This window comes from Entelurus aequoreus, linkage group LG10, assembly GCF_033978785.1.
Source record: "Entelurus aequoreus isolate RoL-2023_Sb linkage group LG10, RoL_Eaeq_v1.1, whole genome shotgun sequence".
NCBI lineage: Eukaryota > Metazoa > Chordata > Actinopteri > Syngnathiformes > Syngnathidae > Entelurus > Entelurus aequoreus.
Window position 1 is genome coordinate 80685913 of NC_084740.1, and position 20438 is coordinate 80706350.

General features: G+C 38.0%; 1 protein-coding gene across 5 annotated transcripts in view; it reads right to left on the bottom strand.

The window, feature by feature from the left end:
• The window catches only part of nalcn (sodium leak channel, non-selective), a 453873-nt gene that overhangs the window by 271096 nt on the left and 162339 nt on the right, over positions 1–20438 (bottom strand). For 4 of the 5 annotated variants that reach the window (XM_062061819.1, XM_062061821.1, XM_062061822.1 and 1 more), the window contains 7 exons: positions 18663–18799; positions 12791–12932; positions 12519–12592; positions 4451–4622; positions 4283–4374; positions 4101–4223; positions 2925–2981 (listed from right to left, as the gene is read on the bottom strand). In XM_062061819.1, coding sequence (XP_061917803.1) covers positions 2925–2981; positions 4101–4223; positions 4283–4374; positions 4451–4622; positions 12519–12592; positions 12791–12932; positions 18663–18799 — 797 coding nt within the window. The remainder of the gene's footprint in view (positions 1–2924; positions 2982–4100; positions 4224–4282; positions 4375–4450; positions 4623–12518; positions 12593–12790; positions 12933–18662; positions 18800–20438) is intronic. The other variant, XM_062061820.1, reaches the window with a different exon arrangement.

The window sequence follows — 20438 nt, forward strand, 5'->3', positions numbered from 1 at the left end:
GGCACTAGCATTTACTTCATTTAAGAATATTTTTCAACATATTGAGCAAAAAGGTCTCTTTTTTTTTTACCAAGAAAAGTGCACTTGTTATTAGTGAGAATATACTTATTTTAAGCTATTTTTGGGTTCATTGAGGTTAGCTCATTTTACTTGCTTTGGAAAGTCTTGACAAGCCAAATTTTCTTGTTCTATTGGCAGATAATTTTGCTTAGTTTAAATAAAATTCCCCTAATTTTTATTATTTTTTTAATTGTATTTGAACACTGACTTTCTGCAGTGCAGGGCTTTATACACACTAACCAACAGGTGGCACCATCGACTTTTCTCAAGCAAGTCAAAGCTTTGCGTCCTGTCACTCACACATCAGTGACCGATGGGGAGATGCATAATGGGTAAGTTGGCCTGATTAGCAAACAGAGGATAAAACTGTCAGCTGTTATATGTCATGTTTTCTCCATAATAAGTCCTAAACAAATATATTTCTATAAACAAGTTGTGAGCAAGAGTTGTCTTATATTTAGTGTCAGTCGTCCTTCACTACTTCGTGCTTGGAAGTTTGTGGCTTCCCAACTATATTTTTTACAGCATATTCTGTGTTTATTTGGTATTTTTTAAGCATAAACAATGGCTAAATAACTATAAATATCAATATTACAGTAACACAGGTTGTATTCCGTCGTGTGAGCTTTGAAAGGAAGTTAGAAGAGTGCAAACTATCTGCGTACGCAAGGGGCCTAGATCTTACCATTAAACGCAGATACGAGAAAAAATCTAACTATCCTTATACGTCAGGGGTCCCCAAACTTTTTGACTCGGGGGCCGCATTGGGTTAAAAAAATGTGGCCGGGGGCCAGGCTGTATATATATATATATATATATATATATATATATATATATATATATATATATATATATATATATATATATATATATATATATATATATATATATATGTATATATATACTACCGTTCAAAAGTTTGGGGTCACATTGAAATGTCCTTATTTTTGAAGGAAAAGCACTGTACTTTTCAATGAAGATAACTTTAAACTAGTCTTAACTTGAAAGAAATACACTCTACACATTGCTAATGTGGTAAATGACTATTCTAGCTGCAAATGTCTGCTTTTTGGTGCAATATCTACATAGGTGTATAGAGGCCCATTTCCAGCAACTATCACTCCAGTGTTCTAATGGTACAATGTGTTTGCTCATTGGCTCAGAAGGCTAATTGATGATTAGAAAACCCTTGCGCAATCATGTTCACACATCTGAAAACACTTTAGCTCGTTACAGAAGCTACAAAACTGACCTTCCTTTGAGCAGATTTGAGTTTCTGGAGCATCACATTTGTGGGGTCAATTAAACGCTCAAAATGGCCAGAAAAAGAGAACTTTCAAATGAAACTCGACAGTATATTCTTGTTCTTAGAAATGAAGGCTATTCCACAAAATTGTTTGGGGGACCCCAAACTTTTGAACGGTAGTGTATGTTTCTTGCCGACTCTGATGGCGGCCGGGGTGTCGTCGAAAGCTACAACGCCCGCCGCCGCACCGCTGTCCTCACCTTGACTTCCTCCGTCTCCGGGCCGCCGACCGCATGGATGATCGGGTGAAGAAGTCCTTCGTCGCGCCGTCGAACGCAGGTGAGCACGGGTGTCGATGAGCAGATGAGAGCTGGCGTAGGTGGAGAGCTAATGTTTTTAGCATAGCTCTGTCGAATTCCCGTAGCTAAGTTAGCTTCAATGGCGTCGTTAGCAACAGCATTGTTAAACTTCGCCAGGCTGGAAAGCATTAACTGTGTGGTTACATGTCCATGGTTTAATAGTATTGTTGATCTTCTGTCTATCCTTCCAGTCAGGGGTTTATTTCTTTTGTTTCTATTTGCAGTTAAGCCCGATGCTATCACGTTAGCTCCGTAGCTAAAGTGTTTCGCCTTTGTCGTGGAGATAAAAGTCACTGTGAATGTCCATTTCGCGTTCTCGACTCTCATTTTCAAGAGGATATAGTATCCGAGGTGGTTTAGGTGGAATCCAATGAGCCCTTGTACCTAAGTTACGGTCAGAGCGTAAAAAGATACGTCCTGCACTGCACTCTAGTCCTTTACTCTTACGTTCCTCATCCACAAATCTTTCATCCTGGCTCAAATTAACGGGGAAATCGTCACTTTCTCGGTCCGAATCGCTCTCGCTGCATTGAAAACAATGGGGAAATGGGAGGAGCCTTTCAACCTGCGACGTCACGCTACTTCCGGTACAGGCAAGGCTTTTTTTTTTATCAGCGACCAAAAGTTGCGAACTTTATCGTCGATGTTCTCTACTAAATCCTTTCAGCAAAAATATGGCAATATCGCGAAATGATCAAGTATGACACATAGAATGGATCTGCTATCCCCGTTTAAATACAAAAAAAGTCATTTCAGTAGGCCTTTAACATGTTTACTGCACTGCCTAATTTGATGTGACTATTACTAGCATCTCCCAATGTGATGCGGGATTATTAATGAGGCAGTGCAGGTGCACCTAGTGCTATACGTGATGGCTGTCTATTATGTATGCTGATCTGTGGCTGAAATTTCTCAGAGGAAATGTGCGCCTTCAACCAGAACCTAAATAATTCAATTAGTTTCGGACACGGACGCCTGGAGATTTCCCATTTATTCCGCTCACCTGACAGCTCTCGTTAGCGGCTGCGGGATCAGAGTCTTTTGAAGTCACTTTGCGGGCAACGCGGTACGGGTTCAACATGACCGGGCTTATTTGAGGTATTCGGAAGTGCTCTTCAATCAGTGCGGCCGGTTGCCATAGCGATGAGTTCAAGTGCCTTCGATCAGCATAATCCCGCGGCTAAGCAGCTTGAGAAGCCGGAACCAAGTGCTATCATTTTATTTTTGACAACTAATGATCCATGCAAATGCCAACTTACTACAGTTGGTGGTACTTTGTGTTCTTCACGGCTCCGGTGATGGGGTCGGTTTTGGATCTGGATGAAGGATTGACAAGAATCACAGATCAATAATTCAAAGATATAATATATTATATCAATTAAACTTGGGTATACTTTGGAGTGTACTGTGCGTGTAGCAGTGCAGATTTACTAACCACTGCAGCCATTATAGTCCAAATAGTGTCCTGTGTGAGCAACACTGCCTTAATATAGACCCAAATATAGAAAAACCTAAAAAAAAAAAATTTGACCTTTCAGATGTTGTTGTAGGAGGCATTTGATGCAGAAATTGAAGAGTTTAAAACATTTTTTTTATGTATGTTTGAACAAATGTGTCCAAATTCCATCAATGGATTAATGGCTCTAATTGTCATACTAAAAGGAAAACATGCATACCCCCGTTACATCCACACATTCAGGAACATTCCTTTCCCCAGAACCGAATTGTCTGTTGATATCCTCTTTGTGGACAAAGTCATGGAATTTGGCATCTTTCAACAGACTTCGGTCAGTACCTATAAAAGTACCAAATTGGGTACTCCCAGGGATTTTAAGTTGCTGGTCACTCCCAAGTTCTTTTTATGGCACATAAGCTGGAGTTTAAATTGATCACCAGGCAGTAGTTGGTATTTTGTGGTTTATTCTCAAATATTTGACAATAATGAGACCCATCCAGATGCGTGGCTCTACCCGGTCTGCCTCTGCTTCCCCCTCCCCGTTCTCTCCTACCTCGTTGTTTTGTCTACCCTTTGCATTCCAAAGCTTCAAGGCCTACACACAGTCAAACTTTTACTTTGCAGACTGAATTGGAGCAACACGAGCTGTTTTGTAGTATGACTATGGAAGTCAAGAAGTAACACTTAAATATGGATGTATGTAAAAAATCTGGTTCCGCCAGTACCCATCCCTAGTACGAATACATTCTGGAATTCATGTTCCCCTCAAAGACAAGCAGCTCTCTCCAGTGCCGGCAGAACCCGTGCAGCCCCAAACCATGAAGCTACCAGAACCAAGACTGCATTGTCTTGCCAGCTGTTTAGATAAAACATGTCTTGTGTATTGACTCATGCTATACAAGCTGTACACGGACTACTCTAAAGTATAGCCAAGTTCCTTTGACAAAATAATGAAAATGCTTGCAGGCGATCATCTTACGCATTGAAGCGAGCTCGAACGATCATCCGGCAGAAGTTCCTGAAGCGGTGTTCCCGGCCCACGATGAAGAGAGGCTTATCAAAGTACGGGTGGTTCTCCCTCAGCTCCTCCTCCTGGACTTTTCTGTCAGGTAGAAGGTAGCCTTTAAGTATTTTCGGTTTTTGAATTTTAAGTGCAAGTACCTCTTCATCTCTGCTTGCTCTTTCTTTTCTTGGATCATCTTGATCTCGCTGTCCTCCCTCTGGGCGTTACGGTAGCGGACGGTGCTCGAATGCTTTCGGATGAAGACGAGACACGGTCACGGACACGTGTTGTGTACCTTTCTTGACACCGGGGGGGGGCCGACTTACATCCTGGGTGAGGGTCTCCAGCGACTTCCCTCGGCTGATCCTCTGACTGCTGGAGCCGTGTCGCAAAGAGCGGCGCTCTTGCCGAATGTGATGCTGGACGCTGAGGATGGAGCGCTCTTTGGCCGGCTGTCCATCCAAGGACCCGCTGAGCATCCGCTGCCTCGTGCAGGCCCTGAGTCAAATGGAGAAAAAAAAAAGCTCATTATCGTACATAAGTTCTGCCTGGCTGGCAACAACTGTCATTGCAATTCTATTGATTACACATTTGTGATATCAGTTTTCAATAGGGATGTCCGATAATGGCTTTTTGCCGATAACCGATATGCCGATATTGTCCAACTCTTTAATTACCGATACCAACCGATACCGATATCAACCGATATATGCAGTCGTGGAATTAACACATTATTATGTCTAATTTGGACAGCCAGGTATGGTGAAGATAAGGTACTTTTTAAAAAAAGTAGTAAAATAAGATAAATAAATTAAAAACGTTTTCTTGAATAAAAAAGAAAGTACAACAATATAAAAACAGTTACATAGAAACTAGTAATGAATGAAAATGAGTAAAATAAAGTGTTAAAGGTTAGTACTATTAGTGGAGCAGCAGCACGCACAATCATGTGTGCTTACGGACTGTATCCCTTGCAGACTGTATTGATATATATTGATATATAATGTAGGAAGCAGAATATTAATAACAGAAAGAAACAACCCTTTTGTGTGAATGAGTGTAAATGGGGGAGGGAGGTTTTTTGGCTTGGTGCACTAATTGTAAGTGTATCTTGTGTTTTTTATGTGGATTTAATAAAAAAATAAAAAAAAACAAAAAAAACCCGATACCGGTAATAAAAAAAACGATACCGATAATTTCCGATAATATATTTTAGCGCATATATCGGCCGATAATATCGGCAGGCCGATATTATCGGACATCTCTAATTCCAATGGTTGTAATTTTGTGCTTTTGCATGATATACTAGTTACTATGGTAACGTACTTAGTTACTATGGTCATCTAATTAGTTACTATGGTAATCTAATTCACAGCAGCTCGGACGAGGCACCGAGCAGTGGGGGTGGGGAGCGTTTCCACAAAGTGTGTCCAGATCGGCCAGCCTGAAATGCGGGTGTCAGGGACAGACGCAGAAGGAGATTTTTACAACAAAGTTCTAAAGCTTAGTGATACATCAGATACATCAGATTGAAGGTGGGTTTTTTTTTTTTTTTACCTTTTGTGTTCATATTTTGCTGCGTTTGTTGCATTTTTGTATGATTGTAAAATACGTGGATGGGGAAGGAGTGTGATGTTCATAAGTTGTCAATATTCAGTGTTTTATCCTTCATAGTTAATATTGTAAACCCCACATTCTTTATTTCCATGTACATTCTGGGTGTCTCATTCAGTAAAAAAAGTTAAAATTCCATAAAATTCAATTTTTTAAGGCGGTCTGTCATAACGTTTTTAGCATTCAATCAGACATTATTGTGAGGTTTTGTATTAGTTTTCCTAAAAATCAGATATACCGGCCCCCAGACAATTTTTTTTCTCTAAATTTGGCCCCCGAGTCAAAATAATTGCCCAGGCCTGATCTACACCATACTTGCCAACCTTGAGACCTCCGAAATGGGGGGGGGGGGGGGGGGGGGCGCATATTTGTAACAGTGTTAAAGTTGTTCATATGGTCACCCTCAGTGTGACCTGTATGGCTGTTGATCAAGTATGCCTTGCGCTCACTTATGTGTGTGTAAAATACGCATATATTATGTGTTCGGGCCGGCACGCTGTTTGTATGGAGGAAAAGCGGACGTGAGGACAGGTTGTAGAGGACGCTAAAGGCAGTGCCTTTAAGGCAGTGGTCCCCAACCACCGGGTCGCGGCCCAGTACCGGTCCGTGGACCAATTGGTACCGGGCCGCGGCCGCACAAGAAATTAAAAAAAAAAAAAAAAGATGTTTAAAAAAAAAAAAAATTAAATCAACATAAAAAAACACAATATATACATTATATATCAATATAAATCAATACAGTCTGCAGGGATACAGTCCGTAAGCACACATGATTGTATTTCTTTATCACAAAAAAATAAATAAAAATAATAATGTTTTTTTTTTTACTACCCCCCTGTGGGACAGATTTTCAAGCATTGACCGGTCCGCAAGTACAAGAAGGTTGGGGACCACTGCTGTACGGCATTATTTAGTCCAGTGGTCCCCAACCACCGGGCCGTGGACCGTTTGGTACCGGGCCGCGGCCGCGCAAGAAATTAAAAAAAAAAAAAAAAAAAAAAAAAAAAAAATATATAGATTTTTTTTTTTTTTTTTAATTAAATCAACATAAAAAAACACAATATATACATTATATATCAATATAAATCAATACAGTCTGCAGGGATACAGTCCGTAAGCACACATGATTGTATTTCTTTATGACAAAAAAAAATTAATAATAATGTTGTTTTTTTTACTACCCCCCTGTGGGACAAATTTTCAAGCATTGACCGGTCCGCAAGTACAAGAAGGTTGGGGACCACTGCTGTACGGCATTATTTAGTCCAGTGGTCCCCAACCACCGGGCCGTGGACCAATTGGTACCGGGCCGCGGCCGCGCAAGAAATTAAAAAAATAAATAAATTAATAAAAAAAAAAAGTTTTTTTTTTTTTTAATTAAATCAACATAAAAAAACACAATATATACATTATATATCAATATAAATCAATACAGTCTGCAGGGATACAGTCCGTAAGCACACATGATTGTATTTCTTGATGACAAAAAAAAAAAAAAAAAAAAAAAAAAAGTTTTGTTTTTTTTACTACCCCCCTGTGGGACAAATTTTCAAGCATTGACCGGTCTGCAAGTACAAAAAGGTTGGGGACCACTGCTGTACGGCATTATTTAGTCCAGTGGTCCCCAACCACCGGGCCGTGGACCAATTGGTACCGGTCCGCGGCCGCGCAAGAAATTAAAAAAATAAATAAATTAATAAAAAAAAAAAGTTTTTTTTTTTTTTTAATTAAATCAACATAAAAAACACAATATATACATTATATATCAATATAAATCAATACAGTCTGCAGGGATACAGTCCGTAAGCACACATGATTGTATTTCTTGATGACAAAAAAAAAAAAAAAAAAAAAAAAAAAGTTTTTTTTTTTTTACTACCCCCCTGTGGGACAAATTTTCAAGCATTGACCGGTCTGCAAGTACAAAAAGGTTGGGGACCACTGCTGTACGGCATTATTTAGTCCAGTAGTCCCCAACCACCGGGCCGTGAACCAATTGGTACCGGGCCGCGGCCGCGCAAGAAATTAAAAAAAAAAAATAGAAAAAAAAAAATATATATATATATATATATTTTTTTTTTAAATTAAATCAACATAAAAAACACAATATATACATTATACATCAATATAGATCAATACAGTCTGCAGGGATACAGTCCGTAAGCACACATGATTGTATTTCTTTATGACAAAAAATCAATAAATAAATAAAATACACCCCCAATATTGTTGTATGGGTGGAAATCGGGAGAAATTCGGGAGAATGGTTGCCCCGGGAGATTTTCGGAAGGGGGCACTGAAATTCGGGAGTCTCCCGGGTAAATCGGGAGGGTTGGCAAGTATGATCTACACTTCTGTTCAAACGTAATAATCACTTATTCTTCTCTTGTTTGATACTTTACATTAATGGGGGTATCAATCCGATACCAAGTCGTTACAGGATCATACATTGGTCATATTCAAAGTCCTCCTGTGTCCCGGGACATATTTCCTGACTTTATAACGAAAAAAGACGTTGTGATGCCAAAAAAATATAGACGTAATCGTAGTAGTATCGACTAGATACGCTACTGTACTTGGTATCATTACAGTGGATGTCAGGTGCAGATCCACCAATGGCGTTTGTTTACATTTTGACGCCGGTGAGCTACGGTGCGTAGTGAAGCATGTTTAGCTATTCCTCGTCCTGCAGGGATGATACTTGTAAGAAACTTACTTTATTTGTCGCCATGGAGACCAGGATTAGTGATTTAGGTACTGAATATATATAGTACCGAATATGATTAATTAGTATCGCGGTACTATACTAATATCGGTACACAACCCTAACACCAAGTCATCCATAGCTGCATGCACGTCAATCAATTTTGAATTTTCCTGAGGGAACTCTCCTGAAGGAATCAATAAAGTACTATCTATCTGTCTATCTATCTATCTATCTATCTATCTATCTATCAATCTATCAATCTATCAATCTATCAATCTGTCAATCTGTCAATCTGTCTATCTGTCTATCTGTCTATCTATCTATCTATCTATCTATCTATCTATCTATCTATCTATCTATCTATCTATCTATCTATCTATCTATCTATCATTTCAGTCATTTTACTTTAGTTATTATATGTACAAATCTGCACTGCAACCACATCATTTCCACCTCGTTGGATAAACAAAAGTGAATCCTATCCTACCACAGCCTGCATATGCTAAGCTAGTAAATCCGAGGTGAACTTAATTGTGTGTTTTTGTGAGATGGGCGGCAGACCAGACCAGACCAGACCAGACAGGACGTGTTATGACTACTGATGTTCTGTCTGTCTTTTCTGAGGACGAGGACGGGCTGGCCAGATTGGACACGGTGCTGGCGGGCTAATGTACGCCAGGTGCCAGCTCTGCCATGCTGAACGGCAAATTATCCATTTATTTTCAGCAGCGCAGTAAATGAGTCTGAAGTGGGCCTGGGTGTGTGTGTGTGTGTGTGTGTGTGTGTGTGTGTGTGTGTGTGTGTGAGTAGGTGTGTGTGTGTGTGAGTGTGTCTAAAAGCTGTAGATAACATTAGAACACAATAAATGTACCAGTTTTTGGGATCAAGATGAGTACAATTGGTTTGTTGTGACCTACTACAACTACAAATGTATAACCAAGGTCATTAAAGGCCTACTGAAAGCCACTACTAGCGACCACGCAGTCTGATAGTTTATATATCAATGATGAAATCTTAACATTGCAACACATGCCAATACGGCCGGGTTAACTTATAAAGTGACATTTAAAACTTCCCGGGAAATATCCGGCTGAAACGTCGCGGTATGATGACGTATGCGCGTGACGAAGTCAGAGTAACGGAAGTTATGGTACCCCGTAGAATCCTATACAAAAAGCTCTGTTTTCATTTCATAATTCCACAGTATTCTGGACATCTTTTGCAATTTGTTTAATGAACAATGAAGGCTGCAAAGAAGACAGTTGTAGGTGGGATCGGTGTATTAGCAGCGGACTACAGCAACACAACCAGGAGGACTTTGTTGGAGCGCTAGCCGCGCTAGCCGCCGACCTCACCTTGACTTCCTACGTCTCCGGGCCGCCAAACGCATCGGGTGAAGTCCTTCGTCCTTCTGCTGATCGCTGGAACGCAGGTGAGCACGAGTGTTGATGAGTAGATGAGGGCTGGCTGGCGTAGGTGGAGAGCTAATGTTTTTAGCATAGCTCTGTGAGGTCCCGTTGCTAAGTTGCTAAGTTAGCTTCAATGGCGTCGTTAGCACAGCATTGTTAACCTTCGCCAGCCTGGCGAAGGTTAACAATGCTGTTGTCATCACAGAGCTATGCTAAAAACATTAGCTATCCACCTATGCCAGCCAGCCCTCATCTGCTCATCAACACCCGTGCTCACCTGCGTTCCAGTGATCGACGGCGCGACGAAGGACTTCACCTGATCACAGATGCGGTCGGCGAGACGGAGGAAGTTAAGGTGAGTTCCGCGGCTAGCGCGTCTGCTATCCATCTCTGTCTTCCTGGTTGTGTTGCTACAGCCAGCCGCTAATACACCGATCCCACCTACAACTTTCTTCTTTGCAGTCTTCATTGTTCATTAAACAAATTGCAAAAGATTCACCAACACAGATGTCCAGAATACTGTGGAATTTTGAATTTTGAGCTTTTTTGTATTGCATTCAATGGGGTACCAATACTTCCACATCAACTGATTCCGTCACGCGCATACGTCATCATACATAGACGTTTTCAACCGGAAGTGTGGCGGGAAATGTAAAATGTCACTTTATAAGTTAACCCGGCCGTATTGGCATGTGTTGCAATGTTAAGATTTCATCATTGATATATAAACTATCAGACCGCGTGGTCGCTAGTAGTGGCTTTCAGTAGGCCTTTAATGCTTTAAAAAAGTAGTTTTCTACTTGTGAGTGTTGATGACACAGCTTTGCAACAGTTGATATTCTAGTTTCAAGCATGTTTTACTCAATATAGCTCATCAAATCTCAGCAACAAGCTGTAATATCTTACTGACATCATTTAGGACCAAAACACTTAAAACAAGTAAAACACTATAACATAAAATCTGCTTAGAGAGAAGAATTATCTTATCAGACAGAAAATAAGCAAATATCACCCTTATTTGACATATTTCATCTTACTTAGATTTCACTTTTTGCAAAATGAAAATATGCTAAATATAATATTTTCTGGGCAATGCTTTTTTAAGGATCTTTTTACACGTTCCGAAATGGAAGATATATCCAAAAAAATGACCCGATTCATGTATTAATTTCATTCCCATGCATTGTAAAAGCAACTTGCAGTGAAGATGTACACTACCGTTCAAAAGTTTGGGGTCACCCAAACAATTTTGTGTTTGAGCCTTCATTTTTAAGAACAAGAATAGACTGTCGAGTTTCAGATGAAAGTTCTCTTTTTCTGGCCATTTTGAGCGTTTAATTGACCCCACAAATGTGATGCTCCAGAAACTCAATCTGCTCAAAGGAAGGTCCGTTTTGTAGCTTCTGTAACGAGCTAAACTGTTTTCGGATGTGCAAACGTGATTGCGCAAGGGTTTTCTAATCATCAATTAGCCTTCTGAGCCAATGAGCAAACACATTGTACCATTAGAACACTGGAGTGATAGTTGCTGGAAATGGGCCTCTATACACCTATGTAGATATTGCACCAAAAAGCAGACATTTGCAGCTAGAATAGTCATTTACCACATTAGCAATGTATAGAGTGTAGGGATGTCCGATAATATCGGCCTGCTGATATTATCGGCCGATAAATGCGTTAAAATGTAATATCGGAAATTATCGGTATCGTTTTTTTATTATCTGTATCGTTTTTTGTTTTTTTTTAATTAAATCAACATAAAAAACACAAGATACACTTACAATTAGTGCACCAACCCAAAAAACCTCCCTCCCCCCATTTCTTTCTGTTATCAATATTCTGGTTCCTACATTATATATCAATATATATCAATACAGTCTGCAAGGGATACAGTCCGTAAGCACACATGATTGTGCGTGCTGCTGCTCCACTAATAGTACTAACCTTTAACACTTCATTTTACTCATTTTCATTCATTACTAGTTTCTATGTAACTGTTTTTATATTGTTTTACTTTCTTTTTTATTCAAGAAAATGTTTTTAATTTAGGCTATTTTTAAGACCCTTCTTAAAACCCATTTTTATTCACTGGCTTTTAACCCAGCATGAGACTTTAAACTGTTTTTAACTTTTATAACTGCTTTTTATCTAACAAAATTGTTCTTAGGATAATTTTGTATTTGCTTTTTTAATGTGTATTTTACTTCTGTTTTAAATTGTATTTTTTAGTCTGTCCTTTGCCTTTATTTCTTTGTGGTGTACAACCCTTTGTTTTTCAACTGTGGTTGTTTTTAAAGGGCTTTATAAATAAAGTTGGTATGGTATGGTATGGTAGTTATCTTATTTTATTATTATTTTTTAAAAAGTACCTTATCTTCACCATACCTGGTTGTCCAAATTAGGCATAATAATGTGTTAATTCCACGACTGCATATATCGGTTGATATCGGTATCGGTTGATATTGGTATCGGTAATTAAAGAGTTGGACAATATCGGGATATCGGCAAAAAGCCATTATCGGACATCCCTAATAGAGTGTATTTCTTTAAAGTTAAGACTAGTTTCAAGTTATATTCATTGAAAAGTACAGTGCTTTTCCTTAAAAAATAAGGACATTTCAAAGTGACCCCAAACTTTTGAACGGTAGTGTACACACGTCTTACCGTAGTATTTTATTGACGGTAGTTTCTTTTTCCAGCAGATTCCGAGCCTGGATGCTAAATATTGACCTGCGAAGCTGAGAGAAGCACACACGGGTTACAAGACACGGCGTGTCATTTAGGTCGCAGCGCTGGATAAAAACACACCATAACTCTTTATTACTTCCATTTTTATCGCCAAAGTATATTGAGCGGAAGGAGGGAAAAGGAGTTATCACCCTCATATCCACACGTCTCTACGGTGCGGAGTGATGACTCCAGCGTGAAAGAAGTACCTTTTGGTCGATGTATTTGTTGTCTTCGATGGCCGAGCGTTTGGAGTGGTCACAGGAGGACGACGAAGCGGAGGGGAGTCTTCGGAAGAGACAACTTGGGTCCTGCTGCTGGCGGTCGATGAACTGCTTCATGAAGCTCTCCCTTCACAGGACAAACGCCGATTAGGTGACAGTAAACGTAAATGCGCGTTCAGGACGGACGTTCACTGGCACACGTGTCAGAGTGGAGCGTCTCCGTGGCACCAGGGAAAGATTCTGGGAGAGTGACGGGTCCAGCTGTGCACTAATCAGCAACTAAATCAGGGGTGCCCTAACTTTTTCCACTACTGAAAAATCAAAGCAAGCGGGGGCCATTTTGATATTTTTTATTTTAAAAACCAATACAATATATGTATAAAAAAAGATACATTTAGGCCTCCACTCAGATTTTTTTTTTTTAAATTAAATCAACATAAAAAAACACAATATATACATTATATATCAATATAAATCAATACAGTCTGCAGGGATACAGTCCGTAAGCACACATGATTGTATTTCTTTATGACAAAAAAAAATAAAAAAATAAAAAAAATGTTTTGTTTTTTTTACTACCCCCCTGTGGGACAAATTTTCAAACATTGACCGGTCTGCAAGTACAAAAAGGTTGGGGACCACTGCTGTACGGCATTATTTAGTCCAGTGGTCCCCAACCACCGGGCCGTGGACCAATTGGTACCGGGCCGCGGCCGCGCAAGAAATTTAAAAAAAATAAAAAAAATACATGTTTTTTTTTTTTTTTTTAAATTAAATCAACATAAAAAAACACAATATATACATTATATATCAATATAAATCAATACAGTCTGCAGGGATACAGTCCGTAAGCACACATGATTGTATTTCTTTATGACAAAAAAAAATAAATAAATAATAATGTTGTTTTTTTTACTACCCCCCTGTGGGACAAATTTTCAAGCATTGACCGGTCTGCAAGTACAAAAAGGTTGGGGACCACTGCTGTACGGCATTATTTAGTGCAGTGGTCCCCAACTACCGGGCCGTGGACCAATTGGTACTGGGCCGCGGCGGCGCAAGAAATAAAAAAAAAATAAATAAAAAATTTTTTTTTTTTTTTTTTAAATTAAATCAACATAAAAAAACACTACTACTGAAAAATCAAAGCAAGCGGGGGCCATTTTGATATTTTTTATTTTAAAAACCAATACAATATATGTATAAAAAAGATACATTTAGGCCTCCCCTCAGATTTTTTTTATTTTTTTAATAAATTAAATCAACATAAAAAAACACAGTATATACATTATATATCAATATAAATCAATACAGTCTGCAGGGATACAGTCCGTAAGCACACATGATTGTATTTCTTTATGACAAAAAAAAAAAAAAAAAGTTTTTTTTTTTACTACCTCCCTGTGGGACAAATTTTCAAGCATTGACCGGTCCGCAAGTACAAGAAGGTTGGGGACCACTGCTGTACGGCATTATTTAGTCCAGTGGTCCCCAACCACCGGGCCGTGGACCAATTGGTCGGGCCGCGCAAGAAATTTAAAAAATTTTTAAAAAAATTAAATCAACATAAAAAAACACTACTACTGAAAAATCAAAGCAAGCGGGGGCCATTTTGATATTTTTTCTTTTAAAAACCAATACAATATATGTATAAAAAAGATAAATTTAGGCATCCACTCAGGTTTGATCCCGGGGACACCAAAGGGTTTTGGTCATAAAAAATATTACAAATGTGTCATTATTTAGTATTATTTAGGGTCCGCCTGTACCCTGTATAAAGGACTCCCATAGGGTACAAAGGAACCTATTATTATTGTAAGGTTTTATTATTATTATACCGACCCCACAAAAAACTCTAATTTGACCCACTTAACATGCTTCAAAATTTACCAAATTTGACAAACACACCCTGCGAAAATTGCCATCTAATAAAAAAACCAAACCCCAAAAATCAAAATTGCGCTCTAGCGCCCCCGAGGAAAAAACAAAAACAAACTGCCTGTAACTCCCACTAGGAAGGTCGTAGAGACATGAAACAAAAACCTGTATGTAGGTCTCACTTAGACCTACATTTCATAATTTCACATCCTCGGGCAAAAACCAACAGGAAGTTGGCAATTTCCCCTTCAACACAAAAAATGACTAAAAACACTAATTTTTGCCTCTTTGACCTCTAATTTGACCCCCTTAAAATACTTCAAAACTCACCAAACTTTTCTCACACACTGGAGACTGGTGGAAATTGCGATCTAAAAAAAAAAACCGAACCCCAAAACTGAAAATTGCGCTCTAGCGCAATTTTTGAATAAAACTGAGACAAAACTGCTCCTCAGAGGAAAACTCAGACAAAACTGCTTGTAACTTCCGTTAGAAACGTCTTAGAGACACGAAACAAATACCTCTACGTAGGTCTCACCTAGACCTACATTTCATAGATTGACATCCTTCAGCAAAAATCAACAGGAAGTTTACTATTCCTCCTTCAAAACAAAATTTTTGTTAAAACCGGTCACCAAACATCAAACATTATCTCCTCTGAGTGCGTTTGTCGTTTCGGCTTCAAACTGCTACAGGAGAGAGATTGAACCCTTCTGATTAAAAGTTGACGACGGCGTTTTGGAAGGTGCTACCGTTTTGATTTTACGAGCCTTCAAAGACCCGCTGCGCTGATGCTGCTCCGCTGCCTATAATGACAACGTGAAATGGAATTAGGACTAGCACCAGCCAAAGATGCGGACCCGACCAACGCTGCTTCCAGCTTTAATATTATTATTATTATTCAAGGTTTAAATCTCTAGATCAACATTAGGTCGATCTGTCAATATAACGCTTTTAAAGATTTAAGTTGTACGCCATTTTTGTTTAGGAAAACCGTGTTTTTTTTATGGAAAAAAACAAAATATGCAATATTTTCCCCCTATAAAATTTTAAAGTGGAATATTTGAGATTATATAATAATTGGAGTCTTAAAAAGGTCAATAAGTCATAACAACATTGATTTTAATTCATTATTTTTTGGAGCAATGAGACTTCAAAAAAAAAGTCCCATTAAAATGATTGGGGATCCAAAAGGTTCCTGCTCAGTAAAGTTTAAAAAAATACGTCCAACATTTGTTTGAACTTTTACCACAATAGTCTCAAGATCAACTTCAGATATATCCGTCAATTATAAGTTTTATTGTTGTTTATGTTTTTTGTTTGTTCGTTTTAGGCCCTTCTTTAAAAAACTTTGTTTTTAAATGGCAACCAAAAAATATGCAACATTTTCCCCCCAAAACATCTCAAAGTGGAATATTTAATGTGACGTAATTGGAGCCTTGAATAGGTCAATAATTCATAATGACATTGATTTTGATTCATTATTATTTTTTAAAGAAAGAAACAGCCTGCAAGGCAGCTTTGTGTTATTAGAGTAAATAATGCAACATTTTCTTGTTACATTTCACCTGTTTGCTCTTTTATAACACTTTTTATGTTTTACTTTTTTTTTTCATTGTATTTTTAGAATGTGCCGTAGGGCCGTTAAAAAATTACCTGCGGGCCGCAAATGGCCCCCGGGCCGCACTTTGGCCCCCCCTGAACTAAATGATTAAATTGATTAGGAAGTTGGATGTGTCAGAGGCACTTCTGCTCTTCTGGTCAAAATCTAGGTCCATTTGATTTGTGTGGCAGTTACTAGCTTGTGTTTAGTTTTGAAGTTTGCTTTAATTTACATATTGGATTAGCGACGTCCTGTTTCAACTTTTCACTTTCCCGATACGATTTCATTGTTGGAGCTTGGAGTACCGTATTTTTCAGAGTATAAGTCGCTCCGGCCGAAAATGCATAATAAAGAAGGAAAAAAACATATAAGTCGCATTTTTTGGGTAAATGTATTTGATAAAAGCCAACAGTAAGAATAGACATTTGAAAGGCAATTTAAAATGTCTAAAGAATAGTGAACAACAGGCTGAATAAGTGTACGTTATATGAGGCATAAATAACCAACTGAGAAGGTGCCTGGTATGTTAAAGGCCTACTGAAATGAATTTTTTTTTATTTAAACGGGGATAGCAGATCCATTCTATGTGTCATACTTGATCATTGCGCGATATTGCCATATTTTTGCTGAAAGGATTTAGTAGAGAACATCGACGATAAAGTTCGCAACTTTTGGTCACTGATAAAAAAAAGATGCGGTTGGCGGCTAGCATCGGTTAGCGCGTCTGCTATCCAAGTAAGTCATCCTTTTTGTGTTGCTACAGCCAGCCGCTAATACACCGATCCCACCAACAACTTTCTTCTTTGCAGTCTTCATTGTTCATTAAACAAATTGCAAAAGATTCACCAACACAGATGTCCAGTATACTGTGGAATTATGAAATGAAAACAGAGCTTTTTGTATTGGATTCAATGGGGGAGCCATACCTCTGTTCTCCTGGCTACGTCACGCACATTTGCATCATCCAAAGGCGTTTTCAACTGGAAGTTTAGCGGGAAATTTAAAATGTCACTTTATAAGTTAACCCGGCCGTATTGGCATGTGTTGCAATGTTAAGATTTCATCATTGATATATAAACTATCAGACTGCGTGGTCGCTAGTAGTGGCTTTCAGTAGGCCTTTAACGTAACATATTATGGTAAGAGTCATTCAAATAACTATAACATATAGAACATGCTATACGTTTACCAAACAATCTGTCACTCCTAATCGCTAAATCCCATGAAATCTTATACGTCTAGTCTCTTACGTGAATAATATTATTTGATATTTTACGCTAATGTGTTAATCATTTCACACATAAGTCGCTCCTGAGTATAAGTCGCACCCTATGAAAACTATGAAAAAAACTGCGACTTATAGTCCGAAAAATACGGTATATTGATACCGGTAAAAGATCCGTTATCAGCACGGATCATACATATTTTATAACGTTGTAGTGTGGAATGTTAAACAGAGAACAACACTAACCTATTTTTTTAAGGTATTTTTGGGTTCATTGAAGTTAGCTAATTTTACTTGTTTTGGAAAGTCTTGACAAGCCGAATGTTCTTGTTCTATTGGCAGATAATTTTGCTTAGTTCAAGTAAAATACCCCTCATTTTTGTAAATTTTGTTTTTTGTTTTGGAAAGTCTTGACAAGCCGAATGTTCTTGTTCTATTGGCAGATAATTTTGCTTAGTTCAAGTAGAATACCCCTCTTTTGTATTTTTGTTTCTTGTTTTGGAAGTCTTGACAAGCCGAATGTTCTTGTTCTATTGGCAGATAATTTTGCTTAGTTCAAGTAGAATACCCCTCTTTTGTATTTTTGTTTCTTGTTTTGGAAAGTCTTGACAAGCCGAATGTTCTTGTTCTATTGGCAGATAATTTTGCTTAGTTCAAGTAGAATACCCCTCTTTTGTATTTTTGTTTCTTGTTTTGGAAAGTCTTGACTAGCCGAATGTTATTATTCTATTGGCAGATAATTTTGCTTAGTTCAAGTAAAATACACCTCATTTTTGTATTTTTTTCCCTTGTTTTTGAACACTGACTTTTTGCAGTGTAGCTCTCTTATGCAAATTCGCCACGTGGTTCGACATGGATTTGCATACACAGCTCACTACAATATGGTTAGATCGACAATAATACATCATAAATGAGAAGAGAGGGAAAGTATGTGTTTAGTCACCTGTGAGACATGATATTTTTGCTTACTAAAAGTGGCATAATGAGAAAAAGTGACTTCGAGCATTGTCACTATGAAGCTTTTATGATGAGGCCAGTTTGACCCTAGAACAGATGATTTCTATTTCCATGGTTTCCTATGAGAAAATGATTAGGATGCTACTTGACAGAATGGGGTCAGTCTTGCAGGGTCCTCAGGGGGACTGACATACCTGATTCTGGGCACAGTAAAATCAGACGGCAGCTTGGAGATCTTCACCATCTGAGGTCTGTTGGGGAACTTTTCGAAGATCCTGAGTCGAAGCGGGAGCTTCTCTTTGGTGTCGGCATTTGCCTCGCTTTGCTTGAGCTGAAAAAGCAAAGGGGTGCAGTTAATGGATGGAACACGGAAAGTAAAGCCGTTAAAATGATGTAGAAACATTAGACCAGGGGTGTCCGAACTTGTTCAATTGAGGACCGCACAGTGGAATATCATTTTGCCGTATTTTTTATTTTCTAATTCAATATATAGATGTGGGCTCTGTACCGAGGATGTCGTTGTGGCTTGTACAGCCCTTTGAGACACTTGTGATTTAGGGCTATATAAATAAACATTGATTGATTGATTGATTGATTTATTTTCAACCTTTAGGGCTCCCCTTTAAGTTTGGTCCCAGGGACACGGAAGGGTATGTATCATAAAAACGTTAAAAATAAGTCATTTATATTTTTATCAACGCTTAAATCTCTAGATCAGGGGTCACCAACGCGGTGCCCGCGGGCACCAGGTAGCCCATAAGGACCAGATGAGTAGCCCGCTGGCCTGTTCTAAAAATAGCTCAAATAGCAGCACTTACCAGTGAGCTGCCTCTATTTTTTAAATGTTATTTATTTACTAGCAAGCTGGTCTCGCTTTGCCCGACATTTTTAATTCTAAGAGAGACAAAACTCAAAGAGAATTTGAAAATCCAAGAAAATATTTTAAAGACTTGGTCTTCACTTGTTTAAATAAATTCATTAATTTTTTTACTTTGCTTCTTATAACTTTCAGAAACACAATTTTAGAGAAAAAATACAACCTTAAAAAGGACTTTAGGATTTTTAAACACATATACCTTTTTACCTTTTAGATTCCTTCCTCTTCTTTCCTGACAATGTAAAGAATGTTCAAGTAATTTTTTTTTTTATTGTAAAGAATAATAAATACATTTTAATTTAATTCTTCATTTTAGCTTCTGTTTTTTCAACGAAGAATATTTGTGAAATATTTCTTCAAACTTATTATGATTAAAATTCAAAAAAATTATTCTGGCAAATCTAGAAAATCTGTAGGATCAAATTTAAATCTTATTTCAAAGTCTTTTGAATTTCTTTAAAAAAAATGTTTCTGGAAAATCTAGAAGAAATAATGATTTGTCTAGCTTGGTCCAATTTATTATATATTCTAACAAAGTGCAGATTGGATTTTAACCTATTTAAAACATGTCATCAAAATTCTAAAATGAATCTTAATCAGGAAAAATTACTAATGATGTTCCATAAATTCTTTTTTTTATTTTTTCCAAAAGATTCGAATTAGCTAGTTTTTCTCTTCTTTTTTTCGGTTGAATTTTGAATTTTAAAGAGTCGAAATTGAAGATAAACTATGTTTCAAAATGTAATTGTCATTTTTTTCGTGTTTTCTCCTCTTTTGAACCGTTCAATTAAGTGTAAATATCATTCATTATTAATAATAACATAGAGTTAAAGGTAAATTGAGCAAATTGGCTATTTCTGGCAATTTATTGAAGTGTGTATCAAACTGGTAGCCCTTCGCATTAATCACTACCCAAGAAGTAGCTCTTGCTTTCAAAAAGGTTGGTGACCCCTGCTCTATGGGGTTCAGGTCAGGGGAGTTGGCAGGCCAATGGAGGATGTGTAATGAATCCAGAATGGATGACATATTTGTTTTTTTAATTGCATTACAGAAAATAAAGAACTTTATCACAATATTCTAGTTCACCCTTTTG